General features: G+C 42.0%; 1 protein-coding gene across 2 annotated transcripts in view; it reads left to right on the forward strand.

Moving 5' to 3' along the window:
• The first annotated feature begins 472 nt into the window (after window positions 1-472).
• MRPL3 (mitochondrial ribosomal protein L3) overlaps window positions 473-23293 on the forward strand; it is a 49721-nt gene continuing 26900 nt past the window's right edge. Inside the window, exons 1-7 of one of the 2 annotated variants that reach the window (XM_053263525.1) lie at window positions 473-826; window positions 2181-2362; window positions 3124-3215; window positions 5505-5603; window positions 14695-14794; window positions 15973-16033; window positions 22039-22147. In XM_053263525.1, coding sequence (XP_053119500.1) covers window positions 594-826; window positions 2181-2362; window positions 3124-3215; window positions 5505-5603; window positions 14695-14794; window positions 15973-16033; window positions 22039-22147 — 876 coding nt within the window. In that variant the 5' untranslated portion in view covers window positions 473-593. The remainder of the gene's footprint in view (window positions 827-2180; window positions 2363-3123; window positions 3216-5504; window positions 5604-14694; window positions 14795-15972; window positions 16034-22038; window positions 22148-23293) is intronic. The other variant, XM_053263524.1, reaches the window with a different exon arrangement.

A 23293-nucleotide genomic window follows, 5' to 3' on the forward strand; every position in this document is an offset into this window, starting at 1 on the left:
GGCTTGACTTATCTCGCTTTGCATGTAATGCGTCTGTCTCATATATCAGTTTCACCTTTTAATTTGCATTACTGAAATTAATGGACTTTTGCACGATATTCTAATTTTCCGAGTTTCACCTGTACTGCCCTGAACAACATGGGGGAGGAAAGGCAGGATAGAAAATGTAATATACATTATGTTCAGCCATGAACACCAGTTGCAGGGGGGTAAACACAGAGACTCGTGCCCCGTTTCAGAGTCCCTTCACGCATTCTGGCCAACATGGCACTGTTTGAAACTAGATTTTGGTCTGTCTGATTCAGCAGCAGCGGGAGGAAGCGTTCAATCCCCATTCAGCAGCACTGCACCAGTCAACCGACTTCAGGTCACAGCAGTGACAACTTCCCACCAGCAGGAGACGCTCTTCTCGCCCCGCCTTTTCCCGAAGATGGCAGCCATGGAGACAGAGGTCGTTCCATTCCGTTCGACCGCCTTTTAATCTAGTCTCTACTAGTTAAGAGGGGGAGGAGGGGGAGGAGGAGGGCACCCTCCTCTTCGGGAGGGCCCTTGTAACAGCTCCGCCCTCCGATGAGAGAAAGGAACGACTAGGGATGCTTGTAGGAACTAAAGTTGCTCGGAACTTACGTAGGCGGAAGGCAGGGGAAGGTTTTTTCGAGCGGACTGTTCTCTTCCGAGCTGCACGGGGCCCGGCGAATGTGACTCTTGGAGGGGCAATGCCGGGCGTGGGGCTGCTGTGCCGTTTGGGGTCGAGGCTATTATCTAGTGGCCTCAACGGCTCAGTTCACGTGGTGACGCAGGCTGCAGAGACAGGGATTAGGAGCAGGTAGGTGGGCAGGGGACGCGCGCAATCCCCCCCCCCAGCGCGCTCATTTCGGCTCGATGTCTCTCTTTCCTCCCAGCATGTGAAGTACAGCTGGGGTTTTTTTGTTTTTTCCTCCCCTTGATCAGGGATCCTGGGCTCTTAACATCGGCAGGCCAGGCAGAAATTCAGCAGATGATGGTTGCCACATCTCTGTATGGTGATTCCGGGGGAAAGCTCATCTGCTGGATCAGTGACTGCCCGCTAACGCTGAAAGAGCGCGCTTGGCATTTCCGTTTGGAGATGCTCCGATCCTGCACTGTGGTGTGCTGTGTCGGAGACAGGATTGAAAGGGGGGAAACTGAGCAATATTAGCTCATCAGTTCTTGACTGTGAGTCAGTGCTGTCCCACTACTCCCTCTTTGTCTCCACAACACACTTATGGATTTAATCCTCCCCCATCCTTCATGCCTTTTTGATTTGGTTTTATGTTAGGTGGGAGCAATAGGGAATGTGATTTTAAATACCTGTATACACAGCAGGAAACACTTACCCATTTTGAGAAACCTGATGTATGTATGTTTGTGACAATCTATATGTCTTCCTGCCTAAAGGCTGCAGTTTTGAAACTATTCCCACCACCACCAATGAAAAGATGAAGGCCAGACAGTTCACATAAAATATTGCCTTATTTGATGTAGCCTAAGTGTTTACTTCTACCACTGCTAAAGGTTGTGATCAGCGCGGTTTCTTATCTTTCATGAAATCAGTCTGTTCCTATCTCAGCTCCTCAAACTTTCTGCTCACATCAAGCTAGGAACTTTATTGTACATAATGTACCAATGATGGACATTTCCTTAGTGCTGCTGTGTCCACTATTTGGCAAACTATTACATGCACATGCCTGTCGCCACTCCTTCCTCCTGGCTTATTTACACACCCTTTCCCACAAGATTTCATTCCCAGCCTGTGGAAGTTAGGGTGTTGAAAACTCGTTCCTTCTTTTTCCACAATTTGAATTGGAACATAATCCACACACTTTAGGAAGCTCCAGAACAGAGTTCTTCTGAGATATGCAAAAATCGGTGTTGTATTTCACCCCATAGCCTGGTTTGAGATGAACCACAGTAGTGTGTTCCAAGGATATTACTAAATGTCAAGACGTCTTAAAAATGTCTAGTAATTCTACACCTGTCATCTTGGCAACAGTCTTCTGTTCAAAGCTTTATTTGTTGAGGACTATCTTTGTTGACCTATGTTATGGATGAACAGGGAATATTTTAAAAATAGACAGAGTAGCAGAACTGAATGCTAGGCAATAGTAGAAATGCTACTGTGCATCTCATATTCTGGACCCATTTATATCTTCTCTTTATAGGGGCTTGTGGTGTGTAATAACCAGGCACATTACTAACAATGCTACATGGTGGGATGAGCACCTTTCAACAGAGAATACCAAGTTTCTTAAGAAGTTAACAGCAGAAGAATACAAAGCTCAAACAGCCAGTAAACTGTGTCCGCTCAAAGATGAACCCTGGCCTTTACACCAGTGGGAGCCAGGTTTGTATAATATGGGCATATGACAGTGGTTTTTGAAGCCAAGGCAGCTGTTTGCAAAGTGTGTGTTAACCTCATTTTGTTGAACTTTCTAAAAACCCCAAGACTCACCTTTGTTATCAACTCATGCTATCCCCTAAAAAATTAACTTCTGTAGTGTTTTGCTATATAAGCTCTCCTCCTACAAACGGCTTTAGTTGTTCTATGAAACATTGCAAAGAAGTTCATAAATTTTCCTAATCTACAAAACTGCCTACTAATAAATATTTTAACAACCTCATTTTTGAGGGGGAGGAAAAGAAACTCTGCACACCTCCCATATCCTTGCCTAGTCTTCTCTCTTTCTGCTCAGTCAAGGAACGTGAACTTCTGAACTTGGAATCCTTAAATGAGCAGAGAGGCTGAGCTAGATGCGCACACGCACACACACACATATAATGGTGCACAGAGGCTAAGCTGGATGGGTATATAGAGGTGCACGCAAGCACCTCATTCCCCTGTAATAGCGTGATGTTCCATGGGTGCACACACAACAGGGGGGAAATTAGTTCTGTTCTTGGAAATCTAGTTCTAACCCTACAGGAATCTCTCTACACTTGGGTAATATTTTGCAGGGGGTTGAATCAGCTCCCTTTTAAAAATTTATTACTTGTACTGACCCATTGGAATGTGATAGGTTACCCACTTAAATATTTAGGAGATCAATATTTTTCTCCTTTATGTTAAGTTACATTTGGCCATAATCACCTTTCCTTTACACATAGGTTCTAAAAGAGTTGGTGTGGTCGCACTAAAGTTGGGAATGATGCCGTTATGGACCAAGACTGGCGAAAAAATTGCTGTCACCTTACTTCAAGTAAGGCAAATAATATTTTAAATGTTGGGGGAGGGGGGAATGTGTTGGTGATGAAAAGCACAAACAGTTTGTTTTCTATTCTATGTTTTTCTGTCTTTGAGCCTTTTTAAGAATACGGACTTTATATGTATGTATGTATGTATGTATGTATGTATGTATATGTATATATTTTTAAGATGAGCCTGAAGAGCTATGTAATTCCTTAAAAGCAAATGGGGATTCATTTGAATCTTTGCATCAAATTAAAAATAGTTTAAAAAAAAAAAAAAGTCTGCTACCGTTTCTACAAGAGCTCCTATAGTGTTGCCATGGCAGTGTCTCAGGGCTGTGTTCCAGGACTGTATACCAGTGCATGTTGCAAATAAGAGCCTAGAAGTTCCCGTTGCACAAAAATGATTACTGGTTTGCCTGTCAGCATATCCCTGTTCTAGTCATTTGTGGTACATAAATAGCCTGAAAGAAAAAGAGACAAACTGCTCCCATTTTACAAAAGCTTCACTGCCTAGTCACCTGAAAGAGGTTCTTCCTTGCCACAGACAAGTATGTGCTATTTACGTGAGCCAACTCACAAGTGCTTTGGATTAACCAGTGGAATCCTTTACAGGAGATAAGCATGTGGGTGGTAGGTAGGTAGGTAACTAAAGGACTGCCTTCTCCCATTAAAACCTGTCCATCAGTTAAGGTAATCTTCAGAATTCCTTCTCTAGATGCCCCCATCTTCTGAAGTTAGGTGGTGGTTATTGGAAGAAGTACTTGTTCTGTGGTTTTACCCAAATTATGGAACCCTCTAGATACGTTTGCCTGGCACTCTCTTTGTGGCTCTTTAGGTGCCAGGCAAAGTCTACCTTGTTTTTTCATTCTTTTAGTGGTGCTTTGTGATCCAATTAATTATCTGCAATTTTTATCCTCTTATCTGCTGGTTCTGTTGTGTTTATCTTGCTGACTGTTGTTTAGAACTGCATTTTATTTTTGTCTCCTCCCTTGAGGCCATTTACAATAGAATATTCATTCTATCAATGAAAGTCAACTTTTATCCAGTAGAAGTAGTAGTAGTAATAGTTCTTCAGCAGATTATGGCTGTATTCAGATAATTCATGAAACCATGGAAGAACCAGATCCTGGTTTGGAGGGCTTGCTCCAACCACAGTTTGCTGGTTTAGATGGAATGACAAACTATGAGGTCATTCACACAATCGAAAACTGTGTTCTACCCAGGTTTGGGAGCTGTGTGTACTCCCAATTTTTGATTGTGTGGAAGCAAGGTTAGAGGAAAACCTGAGTAGGAGTGATTGTGTGGAAGCAAGGTAGGAGAAAAAGCTACCCAGGTTTTCCTCTAACCTTGCTTCCACACAATCATTCCTACTCAGGTTTTCCTCTAACCTTGCTTCCACACAATCAAAAATTGGGAGTACACAAAGCTCCCAAACCCAGGTAGAACACAGTTTTTGATTGTGTGAATGACCTCTATGTTTTGCTCCAACCAGGCAGTAACTGATTAAATCACGCAAGGGACGAAGGGTACACTCAGGTCCCTGACTCATCTCAATGCAGCCTTTTCTTTGTATGCTTTGGGAACAGTCAACCGAAAGAATCAACACAACACTAACTTTTTTTTTAAGCCAGGCTTTTAGTAATACAGTCATCCCTCGCCAATTGCAAGGGTTCCATTCCTGGAAAACCTCGCAGCTGGCAAATTCGCGGTTGGGAAGCAATTGGAAAGCATTGAAAACAGGAGGTTATGGGAATCACAGTCACAAAAAGACCGGGGGGGATTTAAAAATAGAAAAAAACATGCCCCTGGACCCCCAGAAATGGCCCCCTGACCCTGAAATCCCCCTCCCAAACCCCACATTTCCAAAAAATCTCACCAAGCTGCGGATACTCGGCTCACAGTTGGCAAGACCTGTTGCAATTTCCCAGTAACGGATACTCAAATCTGTGATTCGGAAACCCGCGGTTGGCAAGGGACAACTGTATTTGAATGTTTTAAATTGTGTTAAAGTGTTTTAACAGTTTCTTATTTTGTGTGTTGTGAACCACCTAGAGCCTTTGGAGTCAGGCAGTATATAAATTGAATAAATAATAAATTGATAAATAAAATGTTGTTAGGATATTATGTTAGGAAGGAGAATATGCCTTTGAGTATAAGGAAGAAGTTTTAAGTAGTTGAACATTATGATACCGTACATTATAGATTTCTCCACATTATTTGGTTGTAAAAGCATATATGTAGGCTTTGAGGTCAGTATTTGTACGTCTTGTTGACCATCTTGAGTCTTCCTTTTGAAGGTTCGAGACTGCCATGTTTTAAAGTACCTATCAAAGGAAGAGTTTAATGGAAAAGATACAGCTCTAATGGTTGGAGGAAAAAATGTGTCACCATTTCATGTAAGTCTACTATGTTGATTTCCCCCCCTAAATGCTTCTATAGACTGAAAAGAGTGCAGTAAATCTGCAGTGATAAGAAACTTCAGGTGCCTCTCTGTATATTTAAAAGCCTTCTTTTTTAAAATAGCCTTACATGTGCCACTGTCTGCAATCATTTTTCAAAACTCTGCTCTTCTACATGCTACATGCTTCCTTCCCTCCACTGCAAGCCTGGCTAAATGCAAAGCTTCCTGAGCGTAACACCACTGTTTCCCATCATGTTCAAACTAGGAAACTGTAGTTTAAGTGATCCCTACAAACCAGGGTATCGAACCATGGTTTGATCTTAGTTTGATACCCTGGTCTGTAGGGGCCACTTGAGCCATAGTTTCCTGGTTTGAACATTACGGAAAATCATGAATGTTGTGAGAACCACTGGGATCACTCCCGATCCCGGCGTTCTGCATTCAGTTAGCCCGTATTTGAAACCAAGACTAAAAGTAAGGTAGGCGGATGCATGTACCTCATTGCCCGGTTGTGTGGCTGAGTGGGCTGCTGGCAGAGATACTTAACATAGAAGCTGGGGGAAGGAGCATCCTGGCAGCCAGGATATCCCAGTGCACCTCGCTGCTCAGGTGGTGCATATCTGGAGGCCAGACTGTCTTCCCCCCACCTCCCACTCGCCGCGCTGGTTGCCACCATGTCACTCGTATGGTTGCGTGAGCAGTGGAGCCCTTCGCAGGCTCAGATCATGTGGTGGGGAAAGCAGGTAGGCTCCTGCCTTCCTCCCTAGCCACAGCCTTGTTGGTCATGTGAATAACCTTATGGTCTAATAAGCCAGGAGGCTTTGCATTTAACTGGGCACTCAAGCAGAGAGAGATGGGAGCACACGAGCTTGTGATTTCCCCCCTCATTTGTTCATGATCCAACAAACTATGGGTATGTACACAGAAGAGGAATTTCTTCATTCTGACATCTAGGCTTTGGAATGCACTACCTTGGGACATTTGGCTGGCCCTCCTCTCTTCCTGCATTTCAAAGACTATTGTAACCCACTTTTATTTCAACAGATTTTTAGCATTGTCTAATATGGTCTTCTCCAGAATTTATTATTGGCAATGAGTTCTGCTGCTGCTGTATTGTTTCATTTTGTACTTTAAATTTCATTTTTATTATTATTGTTAGCTGTATGGGTGGGTGGGGTCCCATTTTGGAACAGAAAGGTAGGATATACATTTTTAAATAATAAAGCATACTCTGGTCTTGCATTCTACCATGTCGGTTTTTTGAGAGCCAGTATGGTATAATGATTAGAGTGCTTGGGCCAATCGCTGCTCAGTCATAAACTTGGGCCAATTGCTGCTCATCCGTGAGGTTAATACTGAGCAGCTAAGCCCTTGCAAAACCCGGGTCTTCTTCACTGGGTTTTCTGAGGCTAGAATGGGATCGCTCCATTGTGAACTGCTGAGTTCTTTGGAGGAAGGGTGGGATATAAACATACTTAATAAGAAAAGTTGGCATTAACTTGAAGTCTCAATAGCTGATTCTCATCTTTCTCCATGGGTTAGTTTGCCTGTCCACATGGATCAACTACAGAGGCCTTCTTGCACGTACCATCTGAGGCTCAGTTGATGGGGATTCACAAGAGGGCTTTCCCTGTGGCTGTTCCTAGACTTTGGAACCCTCTGCCCAGAAAGACTAGTTAGGGCTCCCCTGCTAACGTTCATCATTGTTTGAAAACATCCAGTTCCAGCAGGCCTTTGGTGTATAGGATATATCTGTTGTTGTGGCCCTTTGTTTTTGTTGACTTCTTTGCTCAATTCAGTTACGATCAAAGATTAGCACACAGATCAAATCCAGATACAAGAGTCCCCAAAAGTGAATATCGATACCAGTGCTTTTATATATATATATATATATATATATATATATATATATATATATATATATACACACATACACAAACAAACATACACATAAAATATATAATTAAGAATGATTACATAAAATATAAAATGGAATAAGATAACAAAGTAAAAACAAAACTTAATTAAAAGCCTGTATTAACCATCTCCGGCACACCGTTTGCAGGTCTTAATCGCAGCTGTACAGAATTTGGCCACCATATGCTAGACATTGGTATACATATCAGAAAGAAATAAGTTTATATCAAATGCATCAGAATTATTTGGATATCTAAAAACAAGAGGGGCAATAAGTCTAGATGCAGATCACGATAAAATGAGCAGTATAGAAGCACATGACCTACTGTTTCAACATCGCCGTTCCCACAAGGACACAAGCTCTCCAAAAAAGGAACCCTCCTAAATCTACCCTCTAATACCACAGAGAGCAACACATCCATTCGGGCTAGAGTTGGGGCTCTTCTGTGGGTCGGATGTGTCAGATTATACAGATAGTTGGCTGGTTTTTGCAAGGGCTTAGCTGCTCCAAACCACCTGTAACTTGATGCCCGGCCTAAATCTGTCTGGTGTCCCATATCAATAATACGCTGCTTAAGGATCACTCTGGCATTATTATAGCCCAGGGGGAGTAGAAATTCTGTTGACAGGCCATATTCTTTTAATTTTTCAGTGATTAAGAGGGTCCAGTCAGGGGTGTTCATACTTAAAGATTAAGGGAGCTAAGCCAGAAGGGGGAGAAAATCAATTTCAGCCAAAAGTTGAAAATATAAATCCAGGCAGAGGACTCCAAGTTTAACAAACCAGCTTCCAATCACAGCTTGACATTTGACACACAACAGGGGGTTGAAAAAATAGCCCTGAGAAATTTGAACTGGATCCCTTCAAGTGAACAAAAGTCATGATATATGCAAATCTGTGAGCCATAAAGAAGCTGTGAGATTACCTTAGTTTGAAAGACCTTAAAGGCAGCTGGAACATATCTGCCCCCTGCCGAAAAGAAGAATCTCAAAATCGCAGTAGTATACCTCAGGGCGTTTGTTACGATGGCCTTATCTTTTTATTTATTATTTATTATTATTTTTACATTTATATCCCGCTCTTCCTCCAAGGAGCCCAGAGCGGTGTACTACATACTTACATTTCTCTTTCACAACAACCCTGTGAAGTAGGTTAGGCTGAGAGAGAAGTGACTGGCCCAGTCTCACCCAGCTAGTTTCATGGCTGAATGGGCCTGGAGGATGACCCCCAAATATTTATATTGCAATGTCTGTGCTACATCAACTCTGTTAATTTGCCATTTATGCATAATAGGTTTCTTGGCAAACATTATGACCTTAGTCGTCTGGTAATTGATGGAGAGGAAGTTTTCATGACAATAGTCAGCCAAAACTCTCAGCATTTTCTTCATCCCCACCAGAGATTGTGTCAGAAACACAGCATCATCTGCATAGATAAGGATAGCTAGATGTCTACTGCTCAGTTTTGGTGGGTGAAATTCCAAATTAGAAAGTCTGTCCAGTGTCCACTATATCATTAATATAGAAGTTAAACAGTAGTGGGGCTAATATACAGCCCTGCCAGACCCCCTTTTCTGCTCTACTGGGGGTTAAGTGTCCCTTTGGATTGCAGCACACTCTGCAAGAGCCCCTATAAAGATTTTTTATTAGCAGAAGTAACCTTTGGTCGATTGATGAATTTGATAATTTCCCCCATAATCTATCACGAGAGATATGATCGAAGGCTGCCTTGAAATCAACAAAGGTAGTATACAGTGCACCCTTTGGCTTGTTCTTATTCTTGTGTATTAGATACCTCAGGACCAGACCCTGGTCTAAGGTGGAGATCTCTTTGCTGTGGTTGTCATAGTTCTTGCTTTGTGGGGGGCAGTATTTTTCAATAATAGCAATAGCACTTAGCAATAGCACTTACATTTATATACCGCTCTATAGCTGGAGCTCTCTAAGCGGTTTACAATGATTTAGCATATTGCCCCCAACATTCTGGGTACTCATTTTACTGACCTCGGAAGGATGGAAGGCTGAGTCAACCTTAATAATGTTGGTTGTTAACCTCCTTGAAGTGTATTTATGTGTAAATAACACAATGTATGCAGCTCAGGAGTTCATAGGAAGCAGCTCAGGAGTTCATAGCAGCCATTACAACTATGGGCCTATCCCAAAGGGACTTAGGACCAATGCATGTTGCTAGTCACACACTCGATTTAGTCTTCTGCTCGCATCAGGGTGGTGTTCTGTGGGTGGGGACTCCTGTGACTTCCCCATTGTCACAGACGGACCGTTGCCTGGTTAAGGTTGGACTTACAACCACAATCCACCTTTGCAGGTGTGAAGGATTTTTTTTAGAGTGGTCTGTCTGAGAAGGTTATTGGATCCAATAGGATTCCAAGAAGCTTTGGAGGTTGAAAGTTGTTTCTGCCAGCAATTCTGTCAATGCCCTACTTCAGACTTGGACTAATGAACTTACTAGGGTGGTAGACACAATTGCTACTAAGCGCCTCTTCCAGCCTGCTTCTAAATTATCCCCTTAATATACAGAATAACTACAGGGGCTGAAGTGGCAAGGTAGCCCCCTAGAATGTGGGCGGAGAAAGACTCGCCCTGAATCCGATATATTACAACATAGAGTACAAATGAAAACCTATTCTCTAGCAGTGCATGTGACAGATAATTTCTTCTTTTCTGCCTACTTTGCATTGTCAAGCTCATGTCCAGCAGAGTTGTCCTGGGTTGTGAGAGGGCTGATACGTGCCCCTCCTCCCTTGAACCAGAATTTAGAACCATCAGTCACTCGCTGTGACATTGTAAATGAGTTTTTCATGGATACAATTTCTTGGATTCGAGCTGAACTGGATTCCATGGTTATTCCAGAGTCTTCTATACAGTCTAGCCATCCCTTATGTGGTTAGACTGGATCAGTTTCTGTTTGTGACTCCTGAGGACATGGACAAACTGCTTGGAGAGGTTCACCTTACTACCTGTTCTCTTGATCCTTGCTCTGCATGGCATATGTTAAGATCATTAATGCCTCTCTGAGGGAGAGCAGGATGCCTCCTTGTCTTAACGAGACGATTGTTAAACCAGTTTTGAAGAAACTGCACTGGATCCCTCAGTGGTAGGCAATGACAGGCTTGTTTCCAGCCTCCCATGATTGTGTAAGATGACTGAGAGGGTGGAGGCTTCTGAACTCCAAACTGTCTTGGAGGAAGCAGATTATCTGGACCCATTTCAAACTGACTTTCAAGCAGGCTATGGGATGGAGACTGCCTTGGTTGGCCTGTTGGGTGATCTTCAATTGGGAATCGACAGGGAAGAGTTGATTCTTTTAGATCTCTCAGCAGTGTTGATTTTTTTGGATCTTTCTTTTGTATGGCGTCCCGCAAGGTTCCATTTTCTCTCCAATGCTTCTTAACATCTACGTGAAACCTCTGGGAGAGATCATCGAGAAGTTTGGTGCAGGGTGTTTTCAATATGCTGATGAGACCCAAATCCATTTCTCCATATTGGCATCATCAGGAAATGGCTTAACCTCCCAAGCACTCCATGCCTGCCTGGAGTCAGTAATGGGCTGCATCAGGGAGAACAAACTGAAGTTGAATCCAAACAAGACAGAGGTACTTATTGTGGGAGGCTGGAACTTAAGAAGTGGTTTAGATCTGCCTGTTTTGGATGGGGTTACAGTCCTCCTTAAAGAGCAGATACATAGTCTGGGAGTACTTCTGGACCCAAACCTCTCCCTGGTAACTCAGGTTGAGGCAGTGGCCAGAAATGTTTTTAATCAGCTTTGGCTGATTTGCCAGCTACATCAATTTCTGGAGATAAACTATCTTAAAACAGTGGTGCATATGCTGGTAATATCCAGACTTGACTATTGCAACACACTCTACATTGGGCTGCCTTTGTATGTAGTCGATAATCTGCCATTGATGCAGAATGCGGTAGCCCGGTTGGTTTCCCAGGCTACCCAAAGAGACCACATTACTCCTATTTTTAAAGAACTACACAGGCTGACAGTAAGTTTCAGGGCAAAATACAAAGTGCTGGTTATTACCTAAAAAGCCCTGAATAACTTGGGTCCAGGGTATTTAAGAGAGTACCTTCTTTTTTCCTGAACCCCGCTGCCTACTAAGATCGTAGGGGAAGGTCCGGTTGCAGTTACCACCGGCTCGTTTGGCAATCCAAAACCAGGCCTTCTCTAGGGTTACCCCATGGCTCTAGAACACACGGCCACACAAAACCAGAGCCTCCCCATCTCTGGCTGTTTTTAAGTAACAGCTGAAAACACACCTATTTTATGAGGCTTTTCGTTCATAATTGTTTTAAAGTTTTGTTGATAGTTATTTTTAAATTGTTTTAGATGATCTGCTGTTTTGTTTGTTTTAAACTGTAAACTGCCCAGAGGTTTTATAAGAGGTGGTATATAAATGCAAAAAATAAAATAAAAAAGATACAGTAGAAGTTTTACCAATGAAAAAATGGCTTTTAAATGTTTGTATTCTGTTAATTTCCAGAAACTAGGTACAGAATCCAAGGATGTGAATGTACTTTATTCAGTGATTCCCAGAGAGAACACTGACAACCAACTTTATTCAGTCTCATATTTCATTGTGATCTATCATCCCGATGCAACATGCTCTACTAGATTCAGAATCAAAGCTCTACATCTTGCAGACATTAGCTGTTCATCATGTCTTCTGGGTGGGAGGGGCCAAATGGTCTCTTTTCCCAGCTTCAGGAAATGCCAGAAGGTACAGGAGATGCAGCTGAAATTAGTGCCCAATAAGTAGCTAATAGAACAATACCCGTGTTTGATATCCAGAGCTTTCAGATACCTGTTGCAATAACTAGAGGTATACCCATAATCTTAAATTAACAAGGGCTAGATGTGGTGGATTCTGTAGCATAATTGGGAGATGGACATTTCCTATCCTAGCCCATAAAGGTCAATGTGCAAACTGCATACATACCCTGAGTTCATGTCCCCTATACTCCTTCAAACATACGCACTTGAGAATACATTCAGTGCACTCTTTAGTATAACTTGCAAATGCCTTTCTGGAAATTAAAGTGTTTACCTGAGCCATCTTCTATCACATGTCTTGATGGAACATTCCTTGTAACCCTACTCAGACTGCATTGTATCTCTGTTCAGGACTGCTCCTTCCTTGTTTTGTTTGCTTTTTACTTCTTAACATAAGTGGGATCCACTTTTATTGAAGGCAAATATCTTTTAATGTGTACATTGTAAAGCTTATTATACTAGTGCAGTTCTCCTAAAATATTACTTACACACACACACACACACACCCTAGTTTATTGTATACAATCCTATCCTAGAGGCATTACTTGAAAGGAAGTTCCATTGATTATATTGTGGCTTACTTCTAAGAAAGCATACTTGGAATTGAATGTTCATTTTCTAGAGCTGACCTGTTGATTTTAGCATTTAATGGGGAGTGGGGCGGGATAAGAATGAGTGAGTCCCTCCTGGGGTTAATAGCTGGGGAGGGCATGCAGTTTTCATTGGGAACATGGTGCAGGGGAGAGAATTAAATTTCCTCCTCCCCGTGTACAATATTTCCAATCCTAGTCAGTTGCCCACCACCACCACCACCACCTTGTAGAAATGTATAAAGAGGGGAAAGGCAGAAATCTTAATGATTCCTCTAGCATTATGTGTGCTTTGGTCCTCAGGAAGGTGTCTGACAAAAGCATTTTAGCCTTTGTCTCTATCTCCAACACAGAGTTGTAAGCATCATTGATGTTATGCACAAAGTAATGAGCAGGCTGCAGATTCTTCTAGGCGATGCTGTATAACCTTAACATTGTCCTGATGAATTCATCTAAAAGTTCAGGATAGCATTTTCAGTGGGAAAAGGGAAAATTCAGATAATTTCTTCAATGCTGACCGCCTTACAGATGGTGATTATCCAAGTGTGTCGCTGCTGTCAGTCATGTAAATTGCTTTCTAGGGGGATCCATTTGAAGAACAAAATTCAGCTGTGCAGCATCTTCCATTTTCAGCTTTCATTCATTTGGCTTCCATTTAGCTGATGTGTTGAGAGAGAAACTCAACTTCAATTTCTGAATTAATCCCCCCTAAAGCATTTATAAACTTGAGTTTTTTCTATGGTTAGTAATGACTGCTCCTCTTATTAAGGATTATTGGTATGTTGAATTAAGATTAAATATTCGAAAGTATTAGTACTTTCACCACTTTAGTTCTGCCTCTGCAGTTGTATATAATGTATTGAACTTGGCCTTTTCCACTTCAATAAGTTTAAATTCTATTTGTGTAAAACTCTGTGGAATCAAGGAGCTTACTGTAAAACTTGTAGGGAGGAATTTTGTGCATATAGTAACAAACACGTTCAAAATCATACTTGAAAAGCATTGACCGTCCCCCCACCCCACACACACACCATACACATATTATTAGGTATATGTTTACAATAAATTGCACAACTAGTGTATAACATCCAAAGCCAATATTCCATAGTTCTAGAATGCGAGGAGATCTTGGCTGACATTCTCACTCAGCCTTGAAGTTTGCTAGGCTATCTTGGGCCAATAAGTATTTCACAGGGTGGTTGTGAAAATTAAAATGGGGCAGCAAGGAGAAAGCCATCTATGCCAGGGATTCTCAACATTGGGCCCCCAGATGTTATTGGACTTCAGCTCCCATAATCCCCAGCCACAGTGGCCTTTGGTTGGGGATTATGGGAGTTGAAGTCCAATAACATCTGGGGACCCAGGGTTGGATAGGACAGTTACTCTCCCCCTGCTAAATGTAAGAGAAATTACTTTTAAAAGTGCCTCTGCTCCATTAGCACATCGGTTACGTAACCAGTTCGTCTTTTGTGTAGATATGCACTAAGTGTACAGTTGCCTGTGCCATGGTTAAACAGTGCATCTGGCATTTATTTTTTTTATTTTTTTGCAATTAGAGTGGAAATTGAACCAGATCTCTATGATGAGGAAAATAATTTTATTACAAGCCTATGCTTCATGGATTCTTTGGAGAAAAGCTCCTGTTCATGTGATACAGAATGATTAGAAAGTCCACTTTTGTCTGATATTTTAAAGTATTGTGTAAAATCTTTTAGCATTTTTAATGACATGGACTTGAATTTCTAATTTTTTCCCCCTTGTGGGTTGAATTTCTTCCAGAAAGGAGAGTCTGTATTGCAGATGTACAGAGAAGTTGGCGTCCCTCCAAAGCAGAAAATAACACTATGTAGAGTGTCACCTAATGCTATCATTAAGCCAGGTAATCTTTTCATAATGTAGGATCTTGAATATAATTGAGTGTAGTACTCTCCTTTTATAAATCAAAGCCATTGTGCAGAGGTGTAAAAGTGTGGTGGTATGTTTTAATATCCTGTGATTAAGAAAAGAACAAATCCCATATATGTAAAAGGTCAGAATTAAAGACCACTTATTTTCCAAGTTAAAATAACTATTCTCTGTCTTGTATGTCTGCTGTTTTATTGGCGGGGGGATGAAACTTGGTCCCTTGCAGGTGAGATGCCTTTGTGTAAACGAATAATTAATCATATGGCCTTAGACCTGGATGTCTTGTTCTGTGATCAAGACTTTAGATTGCTTATCTAAAAGCCATGGTAGGGTGATACCTTTATTCTTGACAATTGAAATATCAAAAAGCATTGAGCCAACTTTTCAGTTTTCCAGAACTCCTTTTTCAGCTGGATGTTAAGCAAAACAAAAGAGAAGTGATGGCAGTAAATGCAGGGCATGATGGGAAAGCCCCAAGGTTTGCCGACTGTAAGACTTAAGATACGGTGTAGGAGGGTGTTGCACAGTCCCATCTACATCTGCGCTAGATACAAAACAGATTTCAGGTTGCACCAGAGGATACTGGGACAAAGAAAGAATAGATGTTCTTCCATCCCCCTCCTTCTTTGTCAGAACCTACTTTCGGGTTGCAGGGAGCACTTCTGAGGGGATGGGAAGCCAGGCAAAAACTGTCCATCTTCTCCTGCACACACAGAGCAGCTCTGGTTCATTAAATGCTGGGGAGGTGGTTTGCATGCTATGCCTCTGCACCTACTGAGGATGTCAGCCAGTGGGCTCGTTAAGACATCATGTAGAACCTCAGTTAAAGGCAGGCTCTGTGGAGATCCTTCAGTCTCCAGAGCACAGAGGCTCCCCACTGCCCGCATGAGCATCTACTTAGTTAAAATAAACCGAGAGTAGTTGTGACAGCCGGACCCCACTGATTCCACTTTATTCTAGTCTACTTACTTACAATAAGCAGAGATCTGTAACTTGCTTCAAACCTTGGATTCAGACTTGAAGCAATTCCATATTTCCTAACTTGCAGTCGTAAAACTTGTGGACTCGCACTAATGCATTGCAATGCAGTGCACTAGCTTAACTTTTTTGGCTTTACTTCATTTAATTCACACACACCCCCAACTCTTTAAGGTACTCCCTTGTATGCTGCACACTTTCGCCCTGGACAATATGTGGATTGCACTGCAAAAACGTAAGTGTTCTTTTTAAACTTTTAGCTATTTATATCCTTGGTAGTTTTTAACTACAGAATAATTAGCATTCTTTGTTGCCTGTTTTGAGTACATTATGTGATCATTCTGACACACTTGTCTTAAATTATGATTTCCACTAGTATTGTCCTTCATTTTTGAACAGATGCTGTCTTTAAGTAGTCTGTCTAGAATATTTTGTGGTGGTGTTTTGTCATTATTCCCTCTCATATTTTGAGACACCCGTTAATAATAACTGATATAGGGATTTAAAAATTAACATAAAGCCAACTGGATGTAGAAAAAATTGCAGTTTTTAAAATCAGCTTAAAGCTGGTATCTAAATAAGGGGTCTCCACAGAACTTCAGCACCAAAGCTTGTTTGCATATTCACTGCAGATGGGGCCATAGCCCAATTGAAGAACATCTACTTTCCATGCAGAAGATTCCAGGTTCAATCTCTGGGTTGGGTTGGGCTGGGAAAATATCCTTCCTGAAACCTTGGAGAGCTGCTGTCAGTCAGTGTAGACCAGGAATTCTCAACTTTGGGTCCCCAGATGCTATTTATTGGACTTCAACTCCCATAATCCCCAGCCCCAGTGGCCTTTGGTTGGGGATTATGGGAGTTGAAGTCCAATAACATCTGGGGACCCAATGTTGAGAATCCCTGGTGTAGACAGTACTGAGCTAAATGGGACAATGGTCTGACTTGGTAGAAGGCAGCTTTCTATGGCCCTGTTGCCCAGCAGAAAAAGGAACACTGGTTCACTTACCGTGAAGGCTTCTTCTACCTGCTGGAGCCAAGGACATCTCTGAGTGGGTTATCCTTCCCACGTGTTCCCAGGCAGGACTAATTGAAATGTTACAAGAGCCCCACTCAGTTCTTTTAGGCCAAATGCGTGATTAGCACTGAACATACATAACAACTAGTGAAATATATAACAGTCATAGAATAAGGCATGAAAAAACAGGATGATACAGAAAACAGCCACCAACTAACACAGGCCTGGTTTAGAGATGTGTGATTTCCACTATGCTTAGATTTCCCATGGAGTAGACCAGGATGCCACCTGGGAGGGCCAAGATGTCCTCTGCTCCATCAGCAAGAAGAAGCCTTCACAGTAAGTGAATCAATGCTCCTTTCTCTGCTGTCTGGAGCCGAGGACATCTCTGAGTAGGACATACCACAGCTCTGGCCATAACACTCTCTGGGAGGGAGCATCCTTGCCTACTCCAGGGGAAGAACCTGCTGTAGCACCCTGCGACTGAATGATGCTTGGGAGGAAGCATATGAATCAATCTAATTGTAAAGGTTGAGGGCACCTTCCATGTGGCTGCTCTACAGATCTTCTATACAGGAGCATTTATGGGGAAAGCAGCAGATATGTCCGCTGCCCTCGTGGAGTGCGCCATTATGTGTTCAGGGGAGCGTAGATGCAGAGATTCATATGCTAACAAGATACAAGCACATATCCATCTGGCAATAGTTGGAGCTGTCACTCGGTTTCCCATGGATGCCGGTAGAAAACTAACAAACAGAGCTTGTGTACAGCTGAACCCCTCAGTGCGTTTTTAATACATTTTAAGACATCTCCGAACGTCCAATTTGTGCCATGCCTGTTCCTTTGTGTGCAGAGGACTAGGACAAAAAGATGGTAAAATAACATTCTGTTCATGGTGAAATGATTGTTATTATTTATTTATTTGATTTCTATACCGCCCTTCCAAAAATGGCTCAGGGCGGTTTACACAGAGAAATAACAAATAAATAAGATGGCTCCCTGTCCCCAAAGGGCTCACAATCTAAAAGAAACATACGATAGACACCAGCAACAGTCACTGGAAGTACTGTGCTGGGGTGGATAGGGCCAGTTACTCTCCCCCTGATAAATAAAGAGAATCACCACATTAAAAGGTGCCTCTTTGCCAAGTTAGCAGGGGACGGGTTCATCTTGGGCCGAAAAAAACGGTCTGGTATCAGTCACACAGAGTCAGCTGAGAATATGCAGAGATTCTTGTGAGCGGACAAGGCATGCAGAAGTCACCGCTATCAGAAAAACAGTTTTGAATGAAAGGACTCTCAGAAGGATGTAACATATGGACTCAAACGGGGAGACCTGCAGTGCCCTGGGAACTGTATATAAGTCCCAAGATGGAAACCGATGGACTACCATGCGTGACAGGAGAGTAGCTCCCCTCAGGAACCTATTAAGGTGAGGATGGTTCTGTACCTTCCCTCTGGTGAACCCCGAAATAAGCCCTGCTTGAGACAATGCCTGGCATTTCAACGTGTTAGCCTTGAGCACCTTGTCCAGTCGCTCTTGAAGAAATGCCAGGAAGTGTTTAATAGTCACTGTGCCACAAGGAATCGCATATCTGTCCGACCAACGAATGAAAGCCCTCCATTTGTACTGGTAAATGCGTTTTGTGGATTCCCTTGTAGAAGCTTACATAGTAGTCAGCACACTGTCAGTATAGCCATGGTGCCTCAATACTCCAGGTGACTAGCTGTAGCCAGCCTGGATTGTGATGCTCCACTGGCCCCTGATGTAGCAAGTCTGCCGATACTGGCAGGAACCATGGTTCCTCTGTGGCCATGTGGAAGTGTTCCACAAGCCATGGTTTCCTGGGCTTTGAGCAGTCGAACTCTGCAAAGGAATCGTGTGAGAAGTGGAATCTGAGGGAATGCACATAGGAGGCCACTGCCTCCGCTTGTAGGCATGGGAATTGGGTGAAAAACCTTGGGAGTTGAGTGTTGAGAGCCGATGCAAATAAGTCTATTTGTGACATCTCAAATCGTTCTGTGATTCTCTGGAAGACCCTCGGGCTGAGAGCCCACTCTCCAGGCAGCAGCTGTTCTCGGCTCAGCCAGTCCACAATTGAATTGAGATCCCCCTGTACAAAGCTAGATGGTTCTCGCCCAACGCATGATCAGTGCTGCTTCAGTCTGTAGTGATCTGGATCTGGTCCCGCCTTGCCTGTTTATATGGGCCTTCGTGGTCATGTTGTCAGTCCTGATAAGCACATGCTTGTGGCTGATCATGACTTGGAATGACAACAGTGCCAAATGAATTGCCCTTGGCTCTAACCAATTGATGCTGTGTAAGGGGTCCCCCACCCTGTCTTGCTGGCATCCTTTGTCACTATAACCCGGGTTGGGTCGAGGAACTGTTTCCCCTGCTGCAGGTGGAGGTTTGTTATCCACCTCTGTACAAAAGATTTATTGCACATAGAAACTAGAGGCAGAAGAGTTCTAGCCAACTTCCTCCTGATATGCTAGTTTTATGAGTGTGAGTTTTTGTGTGTGCCTGGAAGAACTTTCAGTTGTGTGTGCCCCTACTTGCAGCATGAAGTGGTATAGCACCATTTTACCATCTTGGTCAGAACTAGACCTATTGTCTGCATTTGCTGACATTTGTCTCTTATCACTCTGGTCTCTCCCTGATTACTCTTCCTGTTACCTTGGCCTTTCATAATGTAACTTGCCAGTGATGGGAAAGAACAGACCCAGCTACTCAAAGTTTGGTTTCTTAACGGATTGACTTCCTACTATTAAAGCAGTTCATTACCTGTAAGTTAAAGAAATCCTTCATATTCAAGTCAGATAGTTATTTGAAGTGTTTTATATTTTGGTTTATGGGACTACCTTGTGGCAGGATGTCTTTCAAATATGTCTGAAAGTAATTTTTAAAGTAGAACTGCTTTCATGTTCTGTATTTCAGGGTCACAGTAGATTCCACCCTGAGCCATTTTTGGAAGGGCGGTATGTCAAATAAATAAATAAATAAAAATAAAATAAATGCAGGGTGACCAGTATGGGATTGCCTTTATTACAGTACAGGGAAAAGTGGAAGCATGCAAACATGAGATCTACTCCCAATCTCACTTCTGATTGTGAGTGGCAGATAGGAAAGTATTCTCCAAAAAGGACTCTGCTTCATTTTGTAGAAATATAAGAGAGCTCTAAACGTGCATGAGAACTGACTGCTAATGTGTCGCATTAAACATACTCATAAGAGTGACAGGGTTTATGCACTGCAGTAGCAAACTGCAATTTGTAGTCCATTAAATACTGGAAATTTTCTTTGGTAGTATACTTGGAGCTTGTTAAAACTTGAAGCAGACAAGGAAGAAATACTGTTCCCAGAGTGCTGCCTCTTATGTGTATACAATTTGTTGTGATGAAATTGCTTTTCGATTTTTATCCCATGAAAAGCGCTATTTATGGCTATCTGGATAATTCTCATGCGTGTTTTGTTTTTTCTTTTTAAAATGGCCCATCTAGATGAAATGGTGAAGTGGACGTTTAGTCCTGTGGCCCCAGGGATTATGCAGCTTGATTAAAGTTGATAGAGCTATTTTCTTTTGAAGCTTGGTTCCTTGATATTATGATTTGTGGCTGCGTAGGTGGCTTTGAGGGGCTGCTTTCACCTGAATTTTGCTCTGTTGCTAAAGCATTAATAATGTCCCTATTTCCAGTATGTGGTCAGTGATCCATGGTTGTGTCTAGTTTCAGCTTCTCACTAAACATGCTAAGTATAGTTTACAATAACTTAAAGTCTGTTATGTGGAAAGTCTTGCTATTAAATGGCTGTTAGTTAAATTAGCATTATGTCTATCAGCATGTCAGCAAAATATATTTAGAGCTTAGAATTTGAGAGTTGGAAAGGACCTTAGAAGTCTCCTAGTCCGACCCCCTGCACAGTACATTTCACTGCCAGCATGTTTCAACATTAATTACACTGCATCATATCAATTTTAGTTATTGGATTTGGACACTTCCCATTTCTCACCCTTTAATGAGAGCAAAGAATTTCAGATACAGCCATTCAAAATATATGATGTGAGGTAGACTAGATATCCCTCTCTTTAAGTGTCTGAATCAGTGTGTTATGATTCCTATTTACATCCCTTTTTTTTTTTGCTAATTAGCACCATTTGCATGACTAAAACAATGCATGTGTGGTGTTTAAATGCAGTCAGTTGAGGCAGTTTCAGTGCTTTGTTGTAGTTCTCAAGCTGTGTGGTTTGCATTTCTAAGAAAACATTGGTAGTTAAAGCCTCAGGTTCTCTGTTGATCCCTTCCCTCAGCTCTGTCTTGTATTATCACAAGATGAATGAAGCTATGTGGGCTATGCATCTCTTGCATATGTTGCAGTGTGGATTAATGGTACTTAAGACAAGCCACATGCCTTCCCTGACTTTCTGATTCAGACGGTGAACAGGAAATACTGAACATGTGGAGAAATGGAGTGGCAATAGGCAAAAAGTGGGGTTTCTGATTCCATAGAGAGGGCCTGTACAAGCAGGCTCAATACAGACCTTTGGCTGAATTTGCATGTTGGAGGGCAGAGCTTACCACCACAACCCTGCTTCTCTACTCAGTCCTTGTGAGCAGTGTATCCACAGGGCTACAGTGCCATCTAGACCAGTGTCCTCTCTAACTTTTTTCATCAGTGTGCGGAATGAATTTTGTTCTGGGCGGCAATATCAAGGCATTGTGCGTGGACATGCATTCAGAGTGGGGCCTTCCTGATTTAGCCTGAGCGGGATCTAAAATTAACTGAGCTGACATCAAAAAAGTGTGAGCGCGAGCACACATCCATGCCTTAGAGGGAACACTGATCTAGACCTTTGCTTTGCAGACCTCTAGTTCCCCTGGATGACTGCGATGCATCTGGATTTTAATCTAACCCCATGTACTTTTTATGTCTCAATTTGGTATGGCCATCCTGTTTTTTAATCTGTGTTTTCATATACTTTTCATGTCCTCATTTTATAATATACTTGTTACTTCCCTTTTTATAATTCCTTTTAATTATGCCCTTTTAAGAAATTATCTAATTCCTGGCTCTTACAGGTTTTAATAGCAGCTGTTGCTTTGGTTTTAGGGATTGTATCATCTTGGATACTTTTAGTTACTTTCTCTTTTAATGTGTAATCAACCTTATATTTTATGCTGTTCCATGACCGTAATAAAGATTGATTTGGTTTGGCTTGCTTTCAGAATTGGCAAAGGCTTTCAGGGAGTCATGAAAAGATGGGGATTTAAAGGCCAGCCTGCCTCCCATGGCCAGACTAAAACACACAGACGCCTTGGAGCAGTCTCCAATAGTGTAAGTATTAACAAGTATTTGTTTGCTTGTTTTTATCTGTCTATCTATCAAATTTGTAGACCACTCCAAACTTTCGTGTCTGGGCGGTTTAAAACAAATTAAGAAAAAAATGAAAACCTTAAAACAATTTAAAAGCAGAGGCAAGTTAAAAAGCTTGGATTGGGGGCGGGGGGGGGAGTCTTTAAAAACTTTTTAAAAAGTTGTCAGATGGGGCAACTTTATTTCAGCAGGGGGCTCATTCCAGAGTCCTGGGGCAGCAACAGATAAAGCCCATCCCTGTGTAGCCACCTGACAAACTGGTGGCAACTGCAGACAAACCTCTCCAGATTATCTCAGTGGATGATGGGACTCATAGTGAAGAAGACTTTCTTCTAAATACCCCAGGCCTAAGCTGTTTAAGGCTTCATAGGTTATAACCAGCACCTTATATTTTGTCCCGAAACGTAATTAGTAGCCAGTGTAGTTCTATTAGTATACAAGTAATATGGTCTCTCCAAGGTGACCCAGAGACCAACCTGGCTGCCGCATTCTGCACCAATTGAAGTTTCTGGTCTACGTACAAAGGCAGCCCCACATAGAGTGCATTGCTGTAGTCAAGTCTGGAGGTTACCAGCATATGTACCACTGTTCTGAGGCCGTTTATTTCAAGAAACGAACCCAGCTGATGTATCAGTTGAATACGTTCATGGCGAATGTATCAGTACAAAAAGGCACACATCTATTATATATTTTGAAAAATTTGTTTATGTGAAATAAAGTCATGCTTCCCAGTGACCCAGAGATACCAAATTTTGCACACACAATCCTGCCACTGAAATTAGCCGGATGAACTACTTTTGACACTGGAATGTGCTCGGGGAAATTTAAATTATGTTTTTTAGTTTTTAAAAAAGAAATTCTCAATATCGTAGTTCCTGATTACATACAGATACAAATTATGCATGAACACTCCTGCCTCTTAAATTAGCTAAATATGCTTGGGGACATGTTTGATTTTTAAAATTTATTTGTATATTTTAGCAGAAACTCTGAATTATCAATTTTTAGCTGCGGTTCTCAACAGATGTTTAACACTCAATAATCAGATACTTCCAAAATGATATCACGCCCAAGAGAAGCAGAAGGACTTTCTCAGATTCAGATTTA

This window comes from Hemicordylus capensis, chromosome 6, assembly GCF_027244095.1.
Source record: "Hemicordylus capensis ecotype Gifberg chromosome 6, rHemCap1.1.pri, whole genome shotgun sequence".
NCBI classification, from domain to species: domain Eukaryota; kingdom Metazoa; phylum Chordata; class Lepidosauria; order Squamata; family Cordylidae; genus Hemicordylus; species Hemicordylus capensis.